Genomic DNA, 23,043 nt, shown 5'->3' with positions numbered 1-23,043 from the left:
TCAATTTGCATGGCTTTTCGATTGCCAGAAAAACAAGACAATAGAGGTGCCCACATAATCCTCCTCTCTTTAATTCTTCGGTACATTGTCATGATGCCCACCTCCCTGCAACAGGACTTTGAAACACTTTGTTCTTTGACATACCAACCTCACAATATTTAATTTATATATGATTCTTATTACTGTCTGTTCCAGGCGACACTACGACTCGAAAATTGCTTGCTATTTCTTCAATTTTTAATTAAAATGGTTAAAACGTAACGACATACCTGAAATTGTCACCCCTTTACTTTCTACCGCACGTTAACTAATTTCAGACCAAGCTATATAATATAACCTTTCTCTCTTGAAAAATCGTTGTTTATTTTGCGGTAATGAAGAAAGCCCATGCTTGACCTAGTTATTTGGAATAAACCAAATCGAACAGGGGTGTGGATTTGACTTGGGGTCATTTCGTCCTACTTGCATGTTTACATAGTTGTTTCGGCTCAGTAGAATATAATTTGCTTTAATGAGCTATTTACGGGAGGTAATATAAATTTGCTATTTGGTTTCAGACCACATTTGTTTACTCCACTGCCTTAGATATTAAATTGGCCGCCCCACTCCAGTGGCTTTTGGAAATTGATATAAACTACATACAAAGTTTGATTCAATATTGTAGCGACACATCATGGAAATTTGGAAGTAGGTTAAATGACAATTCAAACGAATTGTCTATCTGGCTATGGAATAATAAGATATATAATTGTCGATTTTATTCGGCTTTGTACGACTTTTAATACTATTTTCAGACTGCTAAATCGTGGTCTTGTAGCACTTTTTAGAAAGATATATACCTTGGTGGACCACCATAATTGGCAATATATTGATAGAGTTTTCTTTTTTTTTTTTTTTTGAAAAGTTTTAATCCAATTGAAAAGGGGGCGCTCCTAAGATATTTTTATAGATAGCCTACTCTATTTCTTGTTTGATTTAGTTTTTTTTTTATTTTGTGAAATGCCCCTAAGCAAGTGATAATATGACAGAAAACGGAACGGCATTGTAGCTACACAAGGTCAACTGATAGATCAAGGGCACGTAATTGTGTTTTGTATTCAGACCACGGGTGTTTTTTTGTTATACATTTAATTTATTACAAAAAACATAATATGGAACACAATTACTATTTAATTTAAAGTGACGTTTTGTTGAGGGTTCTCAAAAAAACCCAAAAAAACGTTGAGAACCCTCAACGAAACGTCGCTTTAAATAAAATAGTAATTGTGTTCCATATTATGTTTTTTGTTTTACGTATGTCAATTGCTAAATGCCGCTCAAAGAAGATTTAATTTATTCTTTTTGATTCATCTTGAACTTAATTCAATTTCTGCAAGTCTACCTTTCAAACAAGAAAACTGAAAATAAACTATTTTATACAAATCATTTATTTACACAAATTCACAGAAAATGCCCCGACTATATACAATATATTTTACAGAAGTTGTCTGGCCTACATTCACGCTATCTATCGTACAATTTGTGCAAAAAATCTACACAATTCACCACACTTGCGCTTATCAATCTCTTTCCCAGTACTTTCACATGCATCCGCCTTTCACACAAATCACAGCCCACCCAATCCACAATCGCATCCGATTCACTTCCCGGTGGGTTCTCACAATCACATACGCTACACACGTTTATATCATCATCACTCGAATCTTCATTCGCAACACCACCGCCATCAATATTCTCAGCAACATTTTCACTATCACACTCTCCACTGAAATTGTCGCCCAAATCCTTTCCTCTCACACTCATACTCGCTGTCACTCCGGAACGAAATCACGACTGATGGTACTTCCTCATTCAATCTTCCAGCTTCCCAAAACTGATCCTCCACCTTGTCTATGACGTTGACATGCCTTCTTCTTAGTTAGTTGTATTTTACGTCCGCTTCCACCGAGGTGATATCGCAGACAAATTGACATGCCTTAGCCCAGTCTCCAATTGTCACACTAGCCTTGGCCTCCAGGAACAGACGCTTAACGTCTTTGATTTTAAAATTGGTGTTACTTCGGGCGACATAGGTCTTTTCTTGTGCTAAAATTAAAGTATTTTTGATTTAATGTGGAGACACTTTAAAATGTTATAAGGTGTAGTAAAAGCTTTCATAAATGAATGTTTTAACCCTTTTTAACATTACAGATAAGAACAGATTTATTATCTTTCAATGCCGTCAACTTGACTGCCGTCCAAATTTTAGTGTTAAGCTTTTACCTTGAATTATCTCTATGGGCGTCCTCGCTAGAGAGAAAGGGACATAATTTATAGACGCGGCGGTCCCACGTGACCTCATTGTTGACCTTATAGCACAGTTTTCCTGTACATTCATTATGAACTCGTGTGTTGACAAACGTTAGTTTTTGTCGTTAATATAGAATTTAATACCGATACGGTTCTCTTACCATCAATAAGGTCACGTGGAACTGAGTTTTTACTAGTGACACCTGGTGGGAATTGCATTGTTGCGGAGGACGATGTAAGGTCACCATTCTTAATAATTCTGCATGCAAGTACAATATCTCATGTTATCAAAGCTGCAAACAAATTTCAATCCACTCACTGGTGGGACGTGCGTAACGTCGTTATATGTTATATATATACTGAGCGCCATGGAAAACACATCAATTTTTTTCCCAAATATTTTATTACTAGGTGGTTTTGTAGGTATAATATTATGCAATACTTATACTATGAACTATTGTTTCACACAATGCTCCCAAACGCAAAAAATATCGGCCCGTGTGCACAAAAAAAAATTGCTCGAGATGCACACAAAAACCCAATATTTACGTGCAGCATTGTGTGTGAGCCCTTTAAAAGCATGTTTTCAACTTAATGTGCAGTACGGTACATGAACTGTGAAACGTCAATCTGTCGTAATTTGTTGTTGGACGTGTGAAGGAATCGAGCTAGAGATGCCGAGACATACTGAAAATCAACGAAATGAAGCCATGGGAATGTCCAGGGCTGGCATGTCTACACGTGCTATTGCCAGACACTTCAATTGTCATCAGTCCACTATTGTAAGGTTGGTGGAATGTGTTCGAGTTACTGGATCAACACGTGACCGTCAACGTCCTGGTCCACATCGCGTTACAACCCAGGCTCAAGACCGCTACAACCGGGTCACTCATCTGCGTGACAGATTCCACCCAGCGACTCAAACAGGTGCAGCAGTCATTGGACGACAAGAACCAGTAAGTGCCAACACCGTAAGACGTCGTCTAAGAGAAGTAGGACTCTGTGCACGACGACCTTATGTTGGAGCTATCCTCAGGGATCATCACCGTCAGTGGCTAAAATATGGGCTCAAGAGTAGACTGACAAAGTGTGCTCTTCAGTGATGAGACTGAGAGTCGCTTTCATCTTTATCTGATGGCCGTCAACGTGTGTGGAGACGTCTTGGGGAACGTCTTGCAGACTGCTGCATCTTCATAACGAATCGATGGGGTGGGGGAAGTGTAATGGTGTGGGGAGGCTTCACATTGATGATGTCTTGCAACCAATTGTTGTTCCGATGTTTCGAGCGAACCCACAACTTCAGCACTTCCAACAGGATAATGCACGTCCGCATACCGCCCATTTTAGTATGGACTACCTGGCTGCTAACAACATCATTGTCTTGGACTGGCCAGCCATGTCTCCGGACATGGCACCGATAGAACATGTCTGGGATGAGATTGGACGCCGTCTGTATCGGAGACCACAGATGCACACCATTGCTGCTTTAGAAGCTGCTCTTGTCCAAGAATGGAACAATTTGGCCCAGGCCTTCTTTCAAACATTGGTAAATTCCATGCGACGTCGCTGCACAGCGTGCGTAAGAGCCCGTGGAGGACACACGCGCTACTGACATCTGTGTCGTACTTTTGGTTTTGACCCCTTTGACTTTGTACCGTTGATTAAAGATTAAACATCCATAAGTGTACAAATGTGTTGTTATTGATGTGTTCCCATTTGAATTTTGTTCACAATAAGAAGCAAAATAAATAAGATATGTTTACAGGATCATTGTGTTATACGAAAAACTAAGTGATGCGTTTTCCATGGCGCTCAGTATATAATCATTAAATCAAGGTTATGTAATGCAGAACATGGCATATGTGTAAAAGTCAAATAGCAATGATGAAACATATTTAAATGAACTCCACTTACATACTAGCCATTGTCGTGTAGTTTATGGATGGTCCCTCTTATTGTCATCAGGTCAAAATTATCTAATTTTGTTGAACATTTGTTAACCCTGCTATTTTTTATTATTTTCCTGCGTTGTAGATGTCATTTTTCAAAGCCCCTTACACAGATTTTAAGGGTATATTCAATGCGTAAGCAATCTCTTTTTTGGGACTTTTATACCGTCTATAATTCAGGTTACTCTGTTTCTCAAAATAAGTAAATAAACGATTAATACATTGGCTCACATCTCGCGTAATCTTCATCTTGAAATTGTAAATAACAATAATCACTTACCCAGTATCCACCTTCTTATATACACACATCATCGTGCACTTGCAAATGCATGTGATGAAAGGATTATCCGTTATTCAAGGAATTATATTTTCTACGATTCGTTTTTTCTATCTATTCTACGCAAATATCTGAAACAAATCTTGTGTGCCTGTGGAACGCGAATATAAATAATAATAGATACTGTTAATCAAAACTATTTAAGTCCATAAAATTATAAGATATTGTACAAATTTACACTTTATCAGACAGGTTACCAGGCCATCTAATGCTGAAAATAAGTGTTCTGTAGGGAATATTTTAGGAGACATGCAATACTATGAATATCTCTAAGGAATGTTAAAATACAGGTAACCAAATAAACCTAAACACACACACACACCCCTCGCTGTCGCACTGCCGCAAAACAAACCGGCGAATCCTCCCGCACAAATTTTATTAACCGGATGCATCTGATTTGTGGAATACCTTATACCCCTACCTGATATACGAGTGACCCAACTTACGCAAGCGCAGTGGTAATCTTTATGTTCTGAGAAATTGATTTGTGTCGAAAAAATGAAAAATTTACAAGAGAATAAAGGATTTTATCAAACTTATAGGCGTTAAGGTTCGACGAAGAAAGTAATGGGGTGACAATTCAAGGTAGGTCGTGAAGTTTTGACCATTTTAATTAAAAATTTAAGAAATAGTGAGCAATTTTCGAGTCGTATAGTGTCGCCTGGAACAGACAGTAGAAATTATTGTCTTTCATTCTAACAACAGTCAGTGCATTTTATTTTACGGATGTGTAACCCCTTCCTTTTTTTTTGCCTACCTTAACCTAAGACCCCAAGAGTAAGTATTGTTATTCATATTCATACCATTTCAGGTTTGGCAGTAGGCCTACTATTAGCCCTAATTCATTACATCTAGCTATAAACCTGGCAATTTCCGGTCATCTGTCAACCAAGCTACGAAAACTGATTAACAAGACCGTGTAGTTAGAAGTAAGTAGTAAGCGATTTGGCTCAGATGGATGACAGCCCTTTCGTGACCCAATAAATGCGAATACATTAGCAGCACTACGTATCCGACACATTTTGACCAAATCTATATGTATCTTGTTACTCAAGGGGGTTGACAGACGTATTAGATAGATGTATTTCCAAAATATTTATTTGATAACAACACCCGGACGTTCTAGGGCAGGTACTTTATACCGAAAACGAGTCACAAACCTCGAAATCGCCCAAACCTCGTCTTCAATATGGCGTCCAAAATGAGGCAAAAAGTCAGTAGTTACTACGCATGCGTGAAAGGGAATCATAATTCGATTCACAGTATGATGAGAAAATCAATGGAATCTTCTTTGGGAGAGAACTCGCTTGAATTATATAGCTAACATCCTAACATCAATAGCGTATATATCGATTTTGTTGTTTTGTGAGGCGAGGGGAGGAGGGGGGTGTTTAGCAGAAATAAGACTGACTGATGCAGCCACGAGCCGAGCACCGCAGGTCCACAGGTGCGAGTTTTCTAGGAGGATAGGGGGGGGGGGGGCATGGTCCTCCGGAGAAATTTTTGAATCCAGTATCCTTGAAATGCCATTTCCTGGACTTTTGGGAGAAGATTTTGCATAAGTCTGATGGTCAGAAAAAACTTATAATATCAAACATGAGTAAAAATTGAGTAACCTATAGGGACTTAATTATTTCTATATAGTTATTTTATTTATTAATTTTGCAAGAACGTTAGGGACTATATATAGTACACATACATAATACTGTGAATCTGTGACAATAAACATCATTTACATGTAAATGATGGCCGAATGGTTAGCACGTATCATACGGTCTGTCATTGAGTCAAATTGGCGGGGTTTTGATTTCCCGGTTGTACGTGACAAGGAGTAGGGTCGCCAGTCCAACCTCGTGGGTTTTCTCCGGGTCCTCCGATTTCCTCCCACTGCTAAAGACCCCTACGCGCAAACGAATTATTGAAATAAAATTGAACCATGTGTTAGTCCGGAAATGATCTATATATAGTTTGTGTCGAGTGGACGTTAAACCCCATTTCTCTCTCTCTCCCTATATCTTCGATATATAATATATTGTTGTGGTGAATATATGGAGATATCAACACAAGTTGATAAAGTAACAAAAAACGAGGCTCTGCCCGAGTTTGTTTTTTTTTACTTTATCAACGAGTGTTGATATTTTTTGATATCAAAAAAGACGAGTAGGAGATTTTATTTATCACCCAATCCCTTCTTACATGCAAAAATAGATGAATATAATTCTTTGCTGTAGATTTCACTTTTACTGAACATTACGACGTAGTGATACATCATTTTTTGACAGCAATTCAACCATTGAAAGTCCTTTATATTGACCCAGTGTTTCAATCAAGGTCAATTGAATAACAATAGTTCATTTTTAATATAAAAAAAGTAACTTTTAATAAGAAATAAACTGTTCTTTGAAAATAAAAAAAGTAGTTCCTTTTCAACTGACCAATCAAATTCATGTAAAGCGATATCTCCTAAGGATTATGAAATATATCACACAAGCGATATCTACTGTAGAATGTATTATTGGGTGATAAATATAAATTAGCAAAGATATTTTCATCACCATTTAAGCGTTTTCAAATGATATTGGCCTTTATAATATCGCCGTAGGTCTTAAAAGTGGGTTTAAATTTCAACAAACTGACGTGTCGGTAATTCTCGTACGTAACTAACGTACAAAAATTAATTGGTGGCTAGCTTTTTTTTCGCACGTATACAGTGAATGGCCATTTTGCTCAGTAATCCCAGCCAGAATTTGGCTATTTTCTAAATTTGCGTTAAAGTTTAAAATATTTGTTTTAGAACTGAAACACGTTAACTATTAGTCAATCCCAACGCTAAAAACATCAACAGAATTGATTGTGTATATCTGAAATAGACCCGACCGACGCACAAAATAGTGCAATATGGCGGCCTCTATGAACAACCCTCGCAGACGCTGTCATTGAAGACAACGTCAATTCTATGAGTTGTAGATGTTATTTTTGTGAAAAAATCATTGGAAGAAGAGAGAACATGTTGGGACTGTACGAATTATATAGTCTTTATGGGTGCAACGGACACAATACTGAAGATAAACCTATTGTTTACAATGTAATTGACCTCATGACCCATTGACGCCAATGTCATGACCTGTGATGTGTCGATCACGTGATATGAATATCATGGCTAGTGACTGTGTCTGAGATACTTCTCCGCAGCGTGTCTCAGATGTTCAGAATGGGTAATTCTCAGAAACTAGCGGTGGAAATCATTTATTATTGTTTTCCGGTTTCTGCAGGAAGACTCTTGACTAATTTAAATTTTGTTCATTTCAAAGTACTGAATTGTATTATAATTGTTGGAAATGAGATATAGTCAATAATTAATATATATTATTCAAAGTAGTTAATTGGAGGTAACTCTTTAAGCTTTTAGTTCCTTTAGTGTCCGCTAGAGCAGTGTGGCCAGCGCTAGTGTTTTAACACCAGTTCTAGTGTTTTTGTCCAAATCTAGTGTTCTAGTGAATGTTTTTGAAAAAAACCTACAAATCTAGTGTTTTTATATTGGAAAGTTTTTTTAATCAATTATTTCGATTTTTTAAAAAAAAATCAAGTCTAATAAATCATTTATGTTTGGCTATTTTTAATTTTATTCTTCTTAAATAGACCCATCTCTTTCTGATAAATTTATTTTGGATCTGGCAATCTACTTGAGACTTGGTAAGGTTTTTGTGCTTTTTTGTTCTTATAGATAATTGTGATTATTGATTACGGTATGTCTATAAGATACGACGCAGGCTTTCTTAAATATAATTGGAAGGTAGGCTGTTTCTTTTTTTTTTTTACCTTACTATAATATGAAAATTATTAGGTAGAAATACAATGATTTTAGGTCTATATTATATTTGTTTGTTTCGATGGTTATTAATTTATTGTCGACTAAGCAATTTCTTATCTAGATCTACTTAGCTAAATTGTTTTTTAGTAGGATAGGCGATAGACTTTGACTAACGGCGGGGTTTAGGCCTACTATTTCAAGAAAATCGCCATTGTATCACAAACATGTAGCATAGTGCATGTTACCTACCTTTTACATTACACAAAAGTTTATTATATAATCAAGAAAAAAACCCATAATTATCTTTGAATATTTTTTTGAGTAACAAAAACGAGGAGTTTTCCGAAGGGGGGTATTGTTTTTATGAATTTAGTGTTTTTATAGGTAAAAAATAGTGTTATTTTAACTCAGATCTTATGTTATGGGAAAATTGTCACTGGTCACCCTGCGCTAGAGGTCGTGGAGAGTTCGGGGGGAAATGACTGTTTGCCTTACATCGTTGTTTTGATTGACATCGTTTGTTTATATCATTAATTGTACAAGATGTGAAGATTCATTAAAGATACATTATGGGAGATTCGATAACGAGTTGGTAGTTCTGACTAAAATAGTTAAAAACTAGATAGTGTAATGGCAATTTGCTGAAAATTTCATTCAAATTGATCCACTATGAACCGAGAACTAAACAGTTGAAATTTCCGACTAGCCTTGATCATCATTACTAAAGTAAGTACGATAAACAGCATAGTCTCGATTATCCATTTAATCGTTAAATCGTGAAGGAAAGTTATGCAGTAAATCGGCCCATAATCCACTAAACATCACAGGCTAGCGATGCCATCTAGAGTTGATTATGGTCTGGATCGGTTAATTAATGTCTAATTAATAACATTTCAGGCCTAAAGAAAGACCTGCAATAGGCAGATTTAGCTTTTGCATAATGCATGTTTAAAATTATAGATATACATAGTTTCGTCATTCCTCTGGCATAGTATCAAACATATTTCTGGTAGCAGAGAGAGGTTAGTTAATCGTAAGTAACATCGAAAATCGTCATCGAACGTCAGCATAGAAAATGTCAGATATACAGACACTCGTGATAATATATTATAATGGCGCGAAACCAGTCGCGCTCGCCCCAACTTGCCCCAAGCGACAGTTAACACAAGTAAAGATACTAGTAATAATAGCGATAATAGATTAGAAGAATTATTGAAGAAGAAACATAAGTTGAAAACACAATTAACAAAGGCCAGAATTAATTTGACAGTATCAGGCCCGTAGCCAGAGGGGGGGGGGGGGCAATGCCCCCCCCTCGAAAAAATGTTTCCCCCCCCCCCCCAAATAAAAATTGCCGACCATAGCTCTAAAATACCTATTATAGACTGTGCCCCCCCCCCCCTAAAAACTCCACTGCCCCTCCGAACCTAGGAAGCTGGCTACGGGCCTGGACTGTATTATTATGTTCTGAGGTCGAGTCAGAAATTGAATCTAGCCGTCGTATTCGTTCTACTTCTAGGACAGGTTTTGTCATCTCAAGAATACGTTATAGATCTTTTATTAATTCTCTGTGACATTGACGAAAATAAATATGATGCAGAATTAGACTTTGTTCAGAATGACCCCTCGGTTATCAAAGTTGTTGAAAGAACCAGGAATGTATTGTCGAAAGTACTGAGTTCGGGTAGGCCTATTGCTGGTTCAAGAGAGATAACTCCGATTATGCCACCCAGTGATTACGTTTCTAGTGTAAGGAAAGATTTGTAATATAAGAATCTTCAATGAAAAAAATGGAATTAAACAGTTAGAAGGTTTAAAGCGTCGACACACGTACATGGATCCAAAATTTCCACAGTCTACAACAGAATACAATAATAATAATAATAGCTTTATTTCAAATCAAGGGTCCACAGGGGACATGGTACAGAGCAAACAAAGAGAGAAAACCCAAATGACAGTCAAGTAAGAAAATATAATAGTATACATAGCTCCCAACAGGGGAGATACACATATAAGTACCTTATGCACTAAGGCTTCATGCCGAAAAAAAAACGGCTCATGAGAACATTATTATTAATCATGAAAGGGAGATAAATCCACTTAACTCTTAATGTTACAGATCAATATTAAGCATTACAGAACAGCTGTATTCATCCGCAAAAAAAAAATAGTACCTAAAATTCATGTACATTATATAGGTTTAAACGTCAAATGAATAGAGACGTCTTTAATATATACTAAATATTCGTATCATCCCAAATCGACAATAAAACAGTGAGAAAAAGGAAAATCTAAGTAATGGCAATCTAATTAACATAAAATTTACGACATAATGGATTCTTCAATGTTTTGATGGTGATCATGAAGAAAATAGGCCTACATCTGTTCTCAGGAATCCGATAAGATTTTCAAAAAAAAGATCAGTAGAATTATAGATTGTTATTCCACAAAGTCGAAAGGTATGTTAGATTTTTCATTCAGTCAAGTTAGAACGAGTTTATTGCCGTACTTTGAGCTCCAAACCCGATAGAAATGAAGGCGGAAGTGGCCATAATAGTTTTAGAGATCACTACGTGATGGCGCTCCTGCGTCGCGACAAACGGGGCCGATTTGTCAAGTGATACAGGACCAAATCGTGTCAATAACAGTGAAGCTAGCACTCCGATTCAAAATATTTCTTCACCAGAACCTGACCCCGTACCCCATGATAAGAATTCGCCAAAAGATCGAGCGTCATCGAATAGTCAACAATTTGTTATACTAGCGCACCAAAGTTTAATAATTCTCAGCAGATTGATAAGGACATGTATCATCGCATTTATTGAGTAATTTTTTTTTTTAAATTTGTGTTTTTAACAATTTTCAATTGTAAATAATTTAATTAAATCAACCTGTCCATAATATCATATTCATTGTATTGGACATTAAATCTGTAATAAACAACAACAACAACGTGCCTAAATTCTCGGGTGATAAGAAACTTTATCAGATTTTTAATGATGCGTTTTTTGAATGTATAGATATAACAACATGCAGTCCAGCATATAAAATGTTACAACTTCTTCAATGTTTAGAAGGCTATGCACTTAAAACTATTGAGGGTTTTCCAGGGTCAGAGGTAGGCTATGAAGCAATCAAGAAACGCCTTGAAGATAAATTCGGAGGTGAGCGTCGAGGTATTCTTATGCATTTAGCCTAGATACAATCCGTCAAATGAAACCGGTTAGTCCCAATTTAAAAAGTATAGAAGAGTTCGCTGATAAATATCAGAATTAGCCATCATCAGTCTTCAAGATAACGGCAGAAACGAAGAGTTCGAGACTAATTCAATGTTTTATTGTATCGTCAAATCAAACCTATCTACAATTCAAGTGACACATTTCAAGCGTTGGATCGTTGCTGAGAAAAAAGATGAAAATATTGTTTCGCTTGATAGATGGCTGTCGGCATAAGTTAAAGTTAGAACAGAAGCACAAGAAGAAGTAGAAGGTTTTAATAGATCGTCATTCACGTCAAAACCAAAATATAATATATATTAACACCGGTCGTTCTGGATCGTTTGTATTCAAAAAATAGAAATCCATGTATGATTTGTCACGTCTTACGCTACTCGGTTGGACTTGTTTAGGAGCATTAGATCCACAATCGTATAGGCATTATACATTATGCTAGGACATTTAATATAATGAGCAGTCTGGAAGTTGACACTAACACATTACTTCTTTAGATGTGGGATGTAGAGTCTATGGGTATAGTGTAACAGTGTACATTGACAAAATATGCAATATATTTTATTTTAGATATTTTATTCTTATGCATTTTAAAAATGTTTATTAAAGACGTCGAGTCTATATTGCATAAATCAACCTTGACGCTGATTTGGTGTCAATAGATCTTAAGCATATTATATAATTGTATACTGATATAGAAGAACTTGAATAGAGGGTCCTTTATTGGTTGTTTATTTTAAAGTAATTAAGTAAGATTAATGGTGACAGCTTTAACTTTAAAAACAATACCTAGGATTACACTGACGCTATTACTCGCGTAGTCGTTACCTGACATATTAAGTCAAGCGAGTCTAGATCCGGCCAATCAGATTTCGTATCGAGTAATGGGCGTCTTCCGTAAATGGTCTTCCACCAATCAAAAAATGAGATTAATCCAACACGTGGCATCTCTAATATTTGCCGGGATTTTTGGAAGATATAAATATATGGTATCCAGACAACTCATCCCAAAGACAATTCATCTCAAGACAACTCATCCCAATATAAGACAACTCATCCCAAGTTAGAAGACAACTCATCCCAAGTTAGAAGACAACTCATCCCACTATAAAAGACAACTCATCCCAACTTTAAACCATGGGTTAGAAGACAACTCATCCCAACAAATATAACTTATAAGTGATATTTGTTTCAATACAATTGCTATCTTTGAAGACCACTCAGACCATAACCAATCAGAATTTGTTATCTTAATCAAATTGATATTGTTGTTTTAATCAAATTGGTGATTACTCTTTGTTTTATTCAAATTGATATTGTTGTTGTAATAAATTGATGATTACTGTTTGTATTACTGTTTTAGTACTTTGTTGTTTTAACACATTGGTAGATGTGTTTGTTTTATTCTTTCATCATGAAGCACTTCAAACAAAATCAATTAACAAAACAACGATTAACTAAACTGAGTTGTAGTATTTACCCCTATTACAAACTAATTAAATTGGTGAAGCACATCAAAGACAAATATCATAATGCTAATTACAATGGTTTGAGTAAGTGTCAAAGCTGGGGTATTGTATAAAAATACTGAAATCAAATATTTCTGTATCATTTTTCAAAATGTCTGATAGCTGTATAGTTTGTGAGTCAGTAGTTCGCCCAAGACAGGAGGCTGTTCAGTGTGACGGGTGTGAACGATGGCAGCATAGGACATGTAATACTGGTAAGACTTTAATGTTGTTTTTTAAATTCAAAGCTATTGTATTAAATTCAACACTATTGTACTAAATTAAAAACTCAACTCTATTGTATTCTCAATTCAAAACTCAACACTATTGTACTAAAAATATTGTATCTTTCAGATATATCTAGAGCTCAGTACCGCAGGATGGTTAAAGAATTGACAATGGTGGCCTTCAAATGTATTGAATGTTCAGCACCTGATGAAACCACGAGTTTTACTTCACCGAGGGCGGAGAGTACAAGACTGTCTTTACCTGTTGATCAGACTACATTCCATTTATCCGTTTGCCCTGATGTCGATATGCCAGAAAATATCCAGGAAAAGTAAGTACAAGCATAGTTTATCACATCCAGAACAAGTTTTAGTATTATCCTTATCCTATATCATAATCTATACAAGTTTTTTTATATTGTTAACATTCAGTTTTTATTGTATTTTTATTATGAACAGTTCATTGACGGATGAGTCCATAGGCGACGATTTATCAACAACAGAAGCAATAGTGACATACAAGGTCGTGGATAATGGTACCGAACGAGGGAAAAGGAAGCTTGTGTCCAGTGACGGACACACCTTTACCATGAAAAGGCAGAACAAGGGCAGTACTGAATGGCGGTGTAGTATTCGCAACAAAACAACCCTCTGTCCAGTTATTATAAAGGAACGAGCCGGGACGTACAACGCCAACACAGAGCACTCCCACGCCGCCAAACCAGGAATATTGACAGCAGTCAAGATCCAGGCTGAGGTAAACATTTATTATATTTTGACATATTAAATTTCATTACATATTATAGGCACCTTTGTATTATATTAAACATTGTATTATATTTTGAAATTAAACATTGTATTATATTTTGAAATTAAACATTGTATTATATTTTGAAATTAAACATTGTATTATATTTTGAAATTAAACATTGTATTATATTTTGAAATTATATTATATTTTTAGTTGAAAGTAAAGGCACCTATGACACTCTTCGAGCCAGCACAAAATATTGTTGATAATATCCTAGCTGAGCATGTGGATAACAGAGAACCAGAGGCATCCAGACCCATTTATTCGAACCTGCTTCGATATTGTAATCGGTTCCGACAAAAAGAGAGACCAGCTGATCCAACAGATCTTGATTTTGAGGTACGGAATAAGTACAAAAAGACATATTATGTAAATATTACCATCAGTTTTCATAGTAACTGAATAATGACATCAGTATAATAAGAAATATTCAATATAATAAGCAATAATAATAATTACACCATTATTTTCTAGATCAATGAAGAGTTTTTGGCAACAGCTATTCCGGAGGTGTTTTTACAGAAAGACATACACACAAAAGATGGCCGACACCTACTTTTTGCCACAGAGAAGCAAATTGAACTTCTTGGAAAAGCTAAGACATGGTATATAGATGGTACTTTTAGAATAGTAAACAAACCATTTTACCAGCTATTGTCAATCCATAGTTTTTTAAAATCTGGTGAAAGTATCAAGCAAGTTCCCTTGGCGTTTGTACTGATGTCAGGAAAGTCTAAAAGAGACTACAAGAAGGTATGTAAATATTTTAAGAAATATTATTAAGGTCAGCAGTAAAAAAAAGACTTATTACTAGGTCAGCGGTAAAAAAAGACATATTACTGACTACAAACAAAGACATTTTAACAATTTTATTTAATCTTCACAGGTATTCAAGGCCATCATGGATATGACACCATCAGCCCCTGCAGTGCAGGCTTTTGTTGCAGATTTTGAGGCAGGGATCTGGCAGGCTTTAAGGTCAGTTTTCGACAACCCAAGTATACATGACTGTGCGTTCCATTGGGGTCAGGCGGTTTGGAGAAAGATCCAAGAAAACGGACTTCAGGTATGTTACTTTTGAAATAATTGAGTATTTGAAAACGATATTATTATTTGATATTATTCACAACTGTCTGGTATTACTCACAATTAGTCTATGTTTTATTCACAATTAGTTTTTTATATTTTTGTAGACTGCTTACAGCCAGAAAGATGCTGTATATAAGTTTTTTAGAAAAGTCATCGAGGGATGGCATAATCGAATCAACCAAAAGGCCAGAAAAGGGAATTTACAGTTTTATCTACTGATATCGTTGTTGTATAAAGAAGCAGCGCAGCTACCGACACAAATGAAAATGGTCTCAGAAGGAAAATTAAGAAGACACCAGAAAAAACAATCACGAACTACACAAAGCAAGTTATTTCAACTTTGGAATTTATATACCAGTCAGGAAATAAGCACCAACCAGCTACTAAAAAGATGTGGGGGGATATATGGACCGAACTGAAGGACAGACTTACGTAATAAATGACTGACTGAACGACAAACTGACAGACTAAATTACTAAATGACTGGCCTAATAAAATGTATTAGTTGATAATATTGTTGAGGTTATAATAAAATGTATTATTTAATAAATTGTTGATGTAATAAATTCATACATAAATGTATTATTTAATAAATTGTTGATGTGATAAATTCATACATAAATGTATAATTTAATAAATTGTCGATGTAATAAATTCATACATAAATGTATAATTTAATAAATTGTTGATGTAATAAATTCATATATTAGTGATTATTTGTGGTATTTATTTGTAACTTGGAATGAGTCGGGTGTTTTAAAAGTTGGGATGAATTGTCTTTTGACTTGGGATGAGTTGTCTTTTGACTTGGGATGAGTTGTCTTTAAAAGTGGGATGAGTTGTCTTTTATTGGGATGAGTTGTCTGGGATGAGTTGTCTTTGGGATGAGTTGTCAGGGAATCAAATATATCTAGCTAAACTTTCACCATTATCTTCACTTAATAAATTACTTTGAAACGACAATATTGGATCTCTCTTATATTCAGGTAAGCCTCTATGTATATTTTAATTGTTTAAACTTTATATATATTTTATTCTAACCTTTGACTTAGAATTATATCCTTTTATATCGGATCAATACGATTAGTAGAATCGAGTATTACATTAATAGATATTTCTACATCTACGTAAAATATTAATTAATAAACGGAAAAGTAAGAATTGATATGATTCATTACTTGTTTAATTACTTGAGAATATTTTACAATATATATATTTATTAAAACGGAAAAGTACGTTTGTCGACGAAATACTTGTTTGTTTAAATATGTTTCAATAACAGATAATTAATGTCTAAAATAATTAGAAATGGTTCGCGCTAAATTAAACGGAAAAGTAAGGATTTACATGATTTACTACTTGTTTAACTTCTAGCGAATATTTTACAATATATATTTTTAATAGACGGAAAAGTACTATATATTCGATAGATTACTTGTTTATTAAAGAAATGTGTTATTTAGATTAGTGGAAATAATTAGTGACTAAAAAGTACGGTATATGTTATTTTCGATTAATACTTGTTGCTAAATAGAGAATAAAGATTTAATAGTTATATTTACTAAAGATTTAATAGTTATATTTAATAAAGATTTAATAGTTATATTTAATAAAGATTTAATAGTTATATTTATTAGTTACATTTAATAAGGATCGTACATTTAAGAAATTCTACATCAGTAACTTGTACCTCTTCACAAGCGAGTTAGCTCTATTGTATTACATTGAAATTATACATATATTATTATTGTTATTATATGCTACACCACCCTATGTATATATATTATTATAAGCTACACCATCCTTTACATAGTATTTACGTTATATTGTTATTAATGTTTGAATTTGAATAATGATTATCTTCACTTAATAAATTACTTTGAAACGACAATATTGGATCTCTCTTATATTCAGATTAAAAAACCCACCGAAAACCACACTTTTACAATAGTCGTCAGTAGTAAACAAGCCACACCGGTAGAACAAGAGATACTCGATCGTGTAGATAAATCGATGAAACTGGTTGATAATCGTTATCGAGTTAAAATTCCATGGAAGAAAAATAAGCCTATTCTTGAAGATAATTACGAGTTACCAGAATCCAGATTAAAAACCTTAGAGAGATCTTAAAAGACACGTCCTCTAATCGCAGAAGAGTATAAAAGAATAATGAACGATCATTTGCTTAAAGGTTACACAGCAGAAGTTAAATCGCTTTCAGATAGCACTTTTTGGTATCTTCCTCATTTCGCTGTAGTTCGCCTAAATAAAGAGACAACGAAGGTTCGAATAGTCCTGGACGCAGCCGCTCGATATGAAGGTAAATCTTTAAATGATTGTATTCATTCAGACCCAAAGTTACAGCGAGAACTTTTAGATATATTTGTTCCGGACTGGTGGGCCGAAGGCCCACCTGTCAGGTCATTGACCACGGCCCACACAAGTACGCGCCTTCAGCGCGTCACAAGCGCGGCAAACGGGGTCGGGAGGGGGGTGTCTCCCCCTATGGAAAATTTTGAAAATTGACAACCTCAAACCCATTTTCCAAGCATTTCAGACCAAAGCAGAAGAAGGCAAATTTTTGATTTCCTGAACTAAGTAGAGGTTAAAAGATGAATTACACGGTTCTCGGTATAATGAGGTCAAACTCATAAAGTTCTTTCCTTGTAGTACACTTCTTTTTTTGTGTTGTTTGTCAGTCATTTTTTTCTTATCTTTTCCTTCTCCTGTCCTGTACTCTCCTTCTTTCTTTCTTTTCTTCCCCCCCCCCTCTCTTTTCTTTTTTTCTTTTTCTGTTTTTCTTTTTTCTTTATAGGCTTAGGCCCACCTTTTTTTAATGAGCTTAGGCCCACCTGTCACGGACAGGTGGACAGGTGGGCCCAGTCCGGCACTGGATATATTAATTAGATTCCGTAGTAACCAGATAGCAATAGCTGCAGATATCACCGAGAAATTCTTACAAATACAGATAGACCAAGATGACAGAAAGCAGGGGCGGATCAAGAGGGGTCGACCCCCCCCCCCCCCCGCTCAGCTACATAAAAAAATTCTTGGCCGTGAGCTTTATCCTTTATCGTGAGATGTGGGACAGGATGGGCACTCAAAGCACGAGATAATGATATAGACATTATGTGATATCAAAATTAATGCTTTGCATCCATGAAATTGAATCACAATGTCATTGTATTAATTCATAATAAAAATTGACGTCAAACGAGGTTTTGAATTTCTCTGTTTAAAAAGCTCAATGTGTATTTATATACGCCAAAATGACGATAGAGACCATGCGGGAGGGGGGGGATACATTGTCTCAGGAACCTGGCAAACCCCCTCCTGCAAAAATTCCTGGATCCGCCCCTGGAAAGTATCACAGATTTTTATGGAGAAATTTGGACGAAAACGCACCTGTAAAGATATTCGAGTACCAACGTTTAGTATTCGGAAATACTTCGTCCCCGTTTCTGTCTCAAGCACTTATTCGTCATCATGCCACTGTAAATCAAGAAGCCTTCCCTTTAGCTTCAGAATCAATCCTCAACTCGATGTATGTGGATGATTTATTAGATAGTGTTTCGTCAATACCAAAAGCCATAGAAGTGAGACATCAGATTACAGTACTGTTAAAGATGGGTTCCCAGAAAAGTATTCTATTCGATCCTTTGAGCTTTTTAGTTCCATTTACTATTCGTGCAAAAACAGGTATCCAGATTGCGTGGATTCAAGGTTTAGAGTGGTACACAGAGTTACCAGACAACTTATCATCATATTGGAACAAATGGTTTAATGAGCTTATGCAGTTGGACCTAATTCGAATACCTCGTTGCCTTGTCACATATTCTTTAGTAGTTAATAGTCGGTCGATTCATACATTCGTAGATGCGTCAGTTACATTCGTAGATGCGTCAGAAAAAGCTTATGCCGCTGTTTGTTATCTAAGATGTGAATATGACAATAATAGTATTTCGGTAGTTATAGTTGCTTCTAAAACGGGTGTCGCTCCGCTTAAGACATTATCAATTCCAAAATTAGAACTTTCAGGAGCAGTCCTAGGGTTACGTTTAACTCACACAGTTTGTGAAACTTTATCAGTGCCCTCGACAGATGCTACGTATTGGTCCGATAGTCAGAATGTCCTTTATTGGATTCGTAACGAGTCTCGTATTTACAAACCTTTCGTCGCTCATAGAATAGGAGAAATTCATAGTCATTCCATTCCAGAACAGTAAAGGTTCACATCAACGAAAATTAATAGCGCGGATTTAGCTACCAGAGGCATATCGGTTGAAGCTCTAAGTAATAGTAAGTTGTGGTGGCATGATCCAGACTTTCTTTTAGATGACCAGGGGCGGATTGGGCCATCGGGCGATTGGGCGATCGCCCGAAGGGCCGGTCGTAAAAAAATGAAAAAAATAATTTTGTCCAATTCGTCTAAAAAACCTTTTTCTGCTGAACATTATATGGGTGGGGTGGGGGGTATTGGACCGGCCATGGAGCGATGATGATCATGTTGTATGTGGCCGGTGGCTTTAACGGGCCGCCAAGCCATCACTGGAGTTTGGAATGGGCTGGTATAATAGACTTTCTGGGCCGGGTGTGCTGGGTGTGGGCCGGAATTAGGAATCCTGCATAATGAGACGATATGATAATTTCACAGGTTGATGGTTGTAAAGTTTTGGCATAAATTAATCGATTTATGACAAATATTATTTGACAGAGATTATAATCAGATATGCCACCAAATCGCATATTTGGGGTTTATTTTTCAAAATTTTCCAGGAGAGCCCCCGGACCCCCCATCCGGGCTCCGCGATCAGTAAAAGGAGCCGCTCCGACACGGAAGCCCGGGCCGGTCCTCCCCAATCCGCCCCTGTAGATGACAGTTGTAATTGGCCGAAAACAGATTTAATCGTTCCAGATGCCGCTTCGGACTAATCGGAGGAAATTCGTCAAAACGCGTCTTCCGCATTTGTTACTTTTCCAGTGAAGTCAGATCTAGGTCGACTTAACCCGGTTAGATATTCGAAAGGGATTCATTTAGTCAGAGTTACTTCGTGGGTATTTAGATTCTTTAATAATCTTTGTAAATCCGTTGATGATCGCCGTAGAGATAGTATTCTCAAGATAGATGAACAGATAGAATCGGAAAACTATTGGTATAGATATGCTCAACATGACTCGTTTGCTGATGAGATCAGGTGTATAGAAAAGGGAAATATGGTTGATAGTAAATCGAGTCTTGTGCAACTCAAGCCATTCCTCGACTCGACTTCAGATGGTCGACTTCAGAAAGCTGAACATTTATCGTTTGACTGTCGTAATCCAGTTATTCTACCAAAGAAACATGAGATTTATCGCTTAATAGTTAATTATTATCATGAACTAGGAAATCATAGTTGTGGAACTTCCCATACCCTCGCTAGTTTAAAAGAGGAGTATTGGATTCTTCGTGGTCGTGAATTGATTAAAGAAGTTAAATAGTCGGAGATTAAGAATACCAGTAGAACAACTTATGGCCCCATTGCCTAAAATGCGTTTAGGTGTACCTTTCAGAGCGCTTGCAAGAGTTGGAGTCGATTATGGAGGACCGTACCTGACAGTACAAGGTCGTGTAAAGTGCGAACTAAGCGTTATTTATGCTTATTTGCCGTCTTATCGTCGCGCGCTATACACCTAGAGATATAATGGAGTAGACACTGGCAGTTTCTTTGTGCCTTCGATCGGTTTGTTAGTCGCAGAGGCAAACCTATCCAAGTATAGTGTCGGATAACAGTACTAATTTCGTAAGTGCCAACCGTGAACTTCGAGAATTGTTTCTTACTTTAGATCAAGATAAAATTGGTAGTTCTTTAGCTAATAGAGGAATCGACTGGAAGTTTATTCCACCACTAGCTCCACATTTCGGTGGAGTGTTTGGGTCGCTTATCAAGACATCGAAGAAAGCTATAGATTCGATATTAGGAAATGCAGAGATAACTGATGAGGAGCTATTGACAGCAATTATAAACGCTGAAGGCTTGTTAAATTCGCGCCCATTATGCTATGTTAGTGATAGCCCCGATGATCCAGTTCTCACGCCTAACCATTTTTTGTTTGGACAATGTAGTGGACAGTAATTAGCACCTGAATCTGTCGATTATTTGAAATTTAATCCTCGTCTTCGCGACATGTTCAGGATCTTATTAAGCAGTTTTGGCGACGGTGTGTGCGGGAATTTCTGACCACTCTTAATAATCGTAAAAAGGGGATATGTTTCTAGTAAAAACTTAGAGATCGTTGACTTAGTTATAGCTATAGACCCACACAGCCCTCGTGGAAAGTGGCCTTTAGGCAGAGTCAATTAAAACATTTCCAGGCAGTGCGATGGTCATGTTCGAGTCGTTGACATTCAAGTAGGTCAGTCGGTATTTAAAAGGCCTATTCACAGATTGAGTCATTTAGAGGCATATACACCGTATACTAGTTGTGTAGACATCGAATAATAGTTAATCGTCTCGTTAAATAGACTTTGAAATCGTATCGTTATCGGAAATAGAGACAGTTTGATAAAAAGACATTGCTAGTTATTATAGACATTCGTTTCATATACCGGTAGTTAAATCGTAAATAGTTTCAAAATGCTCTTTAGTGTAGATCATTGTCATAGTTTCTAGTGTCAGTGTATTGTAGATCACTTTCTATTGTAGGTTATTTTGTTGATGGTTATTGGGAAACACATCAAGGAGGGGATATGTTCGAAATGTGATAGTCATAGTAATTATATATTATTCAAAGTAGTTAATTGGAGGTAACTCTTAATAGCTTTTAGTTCCTTTAGTGTCCGCTAGAGGTCGTTGGGAGTTCGGAGGGAAAATGACTGTTTGTATTACATCGTTGTTTTGATTAACATCGTTTGTTTATATCATTAATTGTACAAGATGTGGAGATTCATTAAAATTATAGATATGCATCGTTTCGTCATTCCTCTGGCATAGTATTGAACAATAATATGTATACAACGACTTTAATCAAATAAATCAATAAAATACCCTTTGCTTGATAACGATCCGATATCTGTATGTGTATCGAAACGTACACCCTTAGCAAAAAGTCCTATTGAAAATCTAGAGTTTTTTGGGGGGCGTGTCCCATTTTCTATAGGATAAAATTCTATAGTATTCTACATAATTTTGGGGGCCTGTAGGAAATAATGGCCCCAAATATTCTACAGTTTCTGTAGCGCACATCCTATAGTTTTTCCTACAGATTTATGGCAAAATTTCTATAGCAAAATAGTATAGTATTCTATAGTTTTTTTTTATTGCACTTTCTGTAGGAAATTCTATAGTTATGTATAGGAATGAATACTGTAGTATTCTGTAGTTTGGAAATTGGGCCACTATAGTTTTCTGTAGGAATGGGTACTATAGAATTCTATAGACTTTTTTTTTATTAAATCTTATTTTGGGAATAAATATAGTTGGCCCATGATTTCTTCTAAATTGATAAGCTTATTTTTCTCTCATGGATTCTTCTAAATTGATAAGCTTATTTTTTCTCTCATGGATTGATCTGAATTATGTTGATGATTCACCAGCCGGAAGCATGAAAAGTTCTTTTCTTGGTAAAACTGAAATATAGGGAAAAGAATAGGTAATAAAGTTAAATAAATAACAAAATCACATAAATCTTATCTAATTAAAGTAATTTAATATTATTGTTAAGAAAGTAATAAATTACATGGATACTTATCTTTCTATCTTTAATCGAATCTGTGAAAAAAACTCACTATTCTCTTCAGTTTCTTGTTAATACT

At 35.9% G+C, this 23,043-nt stretch overlaps 2 protein-coding genes across 7 annotated transcripts in view; one reads left to right on the top strand and one right to left on the bottom strand.

Annotated features, from left to right (window-relative positions):
• The window catches only part of LOC126809858 (calcium-responsive transcription factor), a 38,085-nt gene extending 32,307 nt beyond the window's left edge, over positions 1–5,778 (bottom strand). Inside the window, exon 1 of one of the 3 annotated variants that reach the window (XM_050534681.1) lies at positions 5,736–5,778. The gene's annotated coding sequence lies outside the window, so the exon portion shown is untranslated. Of the gene's footprint in view, positions 1–5,332; positions 5,697–5,735 lie in introns of those variants that run through there. The other 2 variants (XM_050534682.1, XM_050534680.1) reach the window with 2 other exon arrangements.
• A 6,869-nt stretch (positions 5,779–12,647) lies between these two features.
• Positions 12,648–16,171, top strand: LOC126809860 (uncharacterized). 4 transcript variants are annotated; one of them, XM_050534686.2, is made up of 7 exons: positions 12,648–13,339; positions 13,479–13,683; positions 13,811–14,108; positions 14,316–14,501; positions 14,637–14,915; positions 15,049–15,228; positions 15,356–16,171. In XM_050534686.2, exons 1-7 carry the CDS (start codon positions 13,237–13,239, stop codon positions 15,668–15,670), a joined length of 1,566 nt encoding a protein of 521 aa, XP_050390643.1. In that variant the 5' UTR covers positions 12,648–13,236; the 3' UTR covers positions 15,671–16,171. The 4 variants fall into 4 exon arrangements, with proteins under 4 accessions (XP_050390643.1, XP_055955207.1, XP_050390644.1 ...); XM_056099232.1 differs by lacking the exon at positions 14,316–14,501; XM_050534687.2 differs by lacking the exon at positions 12,648–13,339 and having other exon boundaries at positions 13,395–13,683.
• The last annotated feature ends 6,872 nt before the right edge of the window (positions 16,172–23,043 follow it).

The sequence above is a fragment of the Patella vulgata genome, chromosome 2, assembly GCF_932274485.2.
Source record: "Patella vulgata chromosome 2, xgPatVulg1.2, whole genome shotgun sequence".
Classification (NCBI taxonomy): Eukaryota; Metazoa; Mollusca; class Gastropoda; family Patellidae; genus Patella; species Patella vulgata.
Note: the sequence above shows the minus strand (reverse complement) of the source record. Positions and strands in the feature narration are given on the sequence as shown.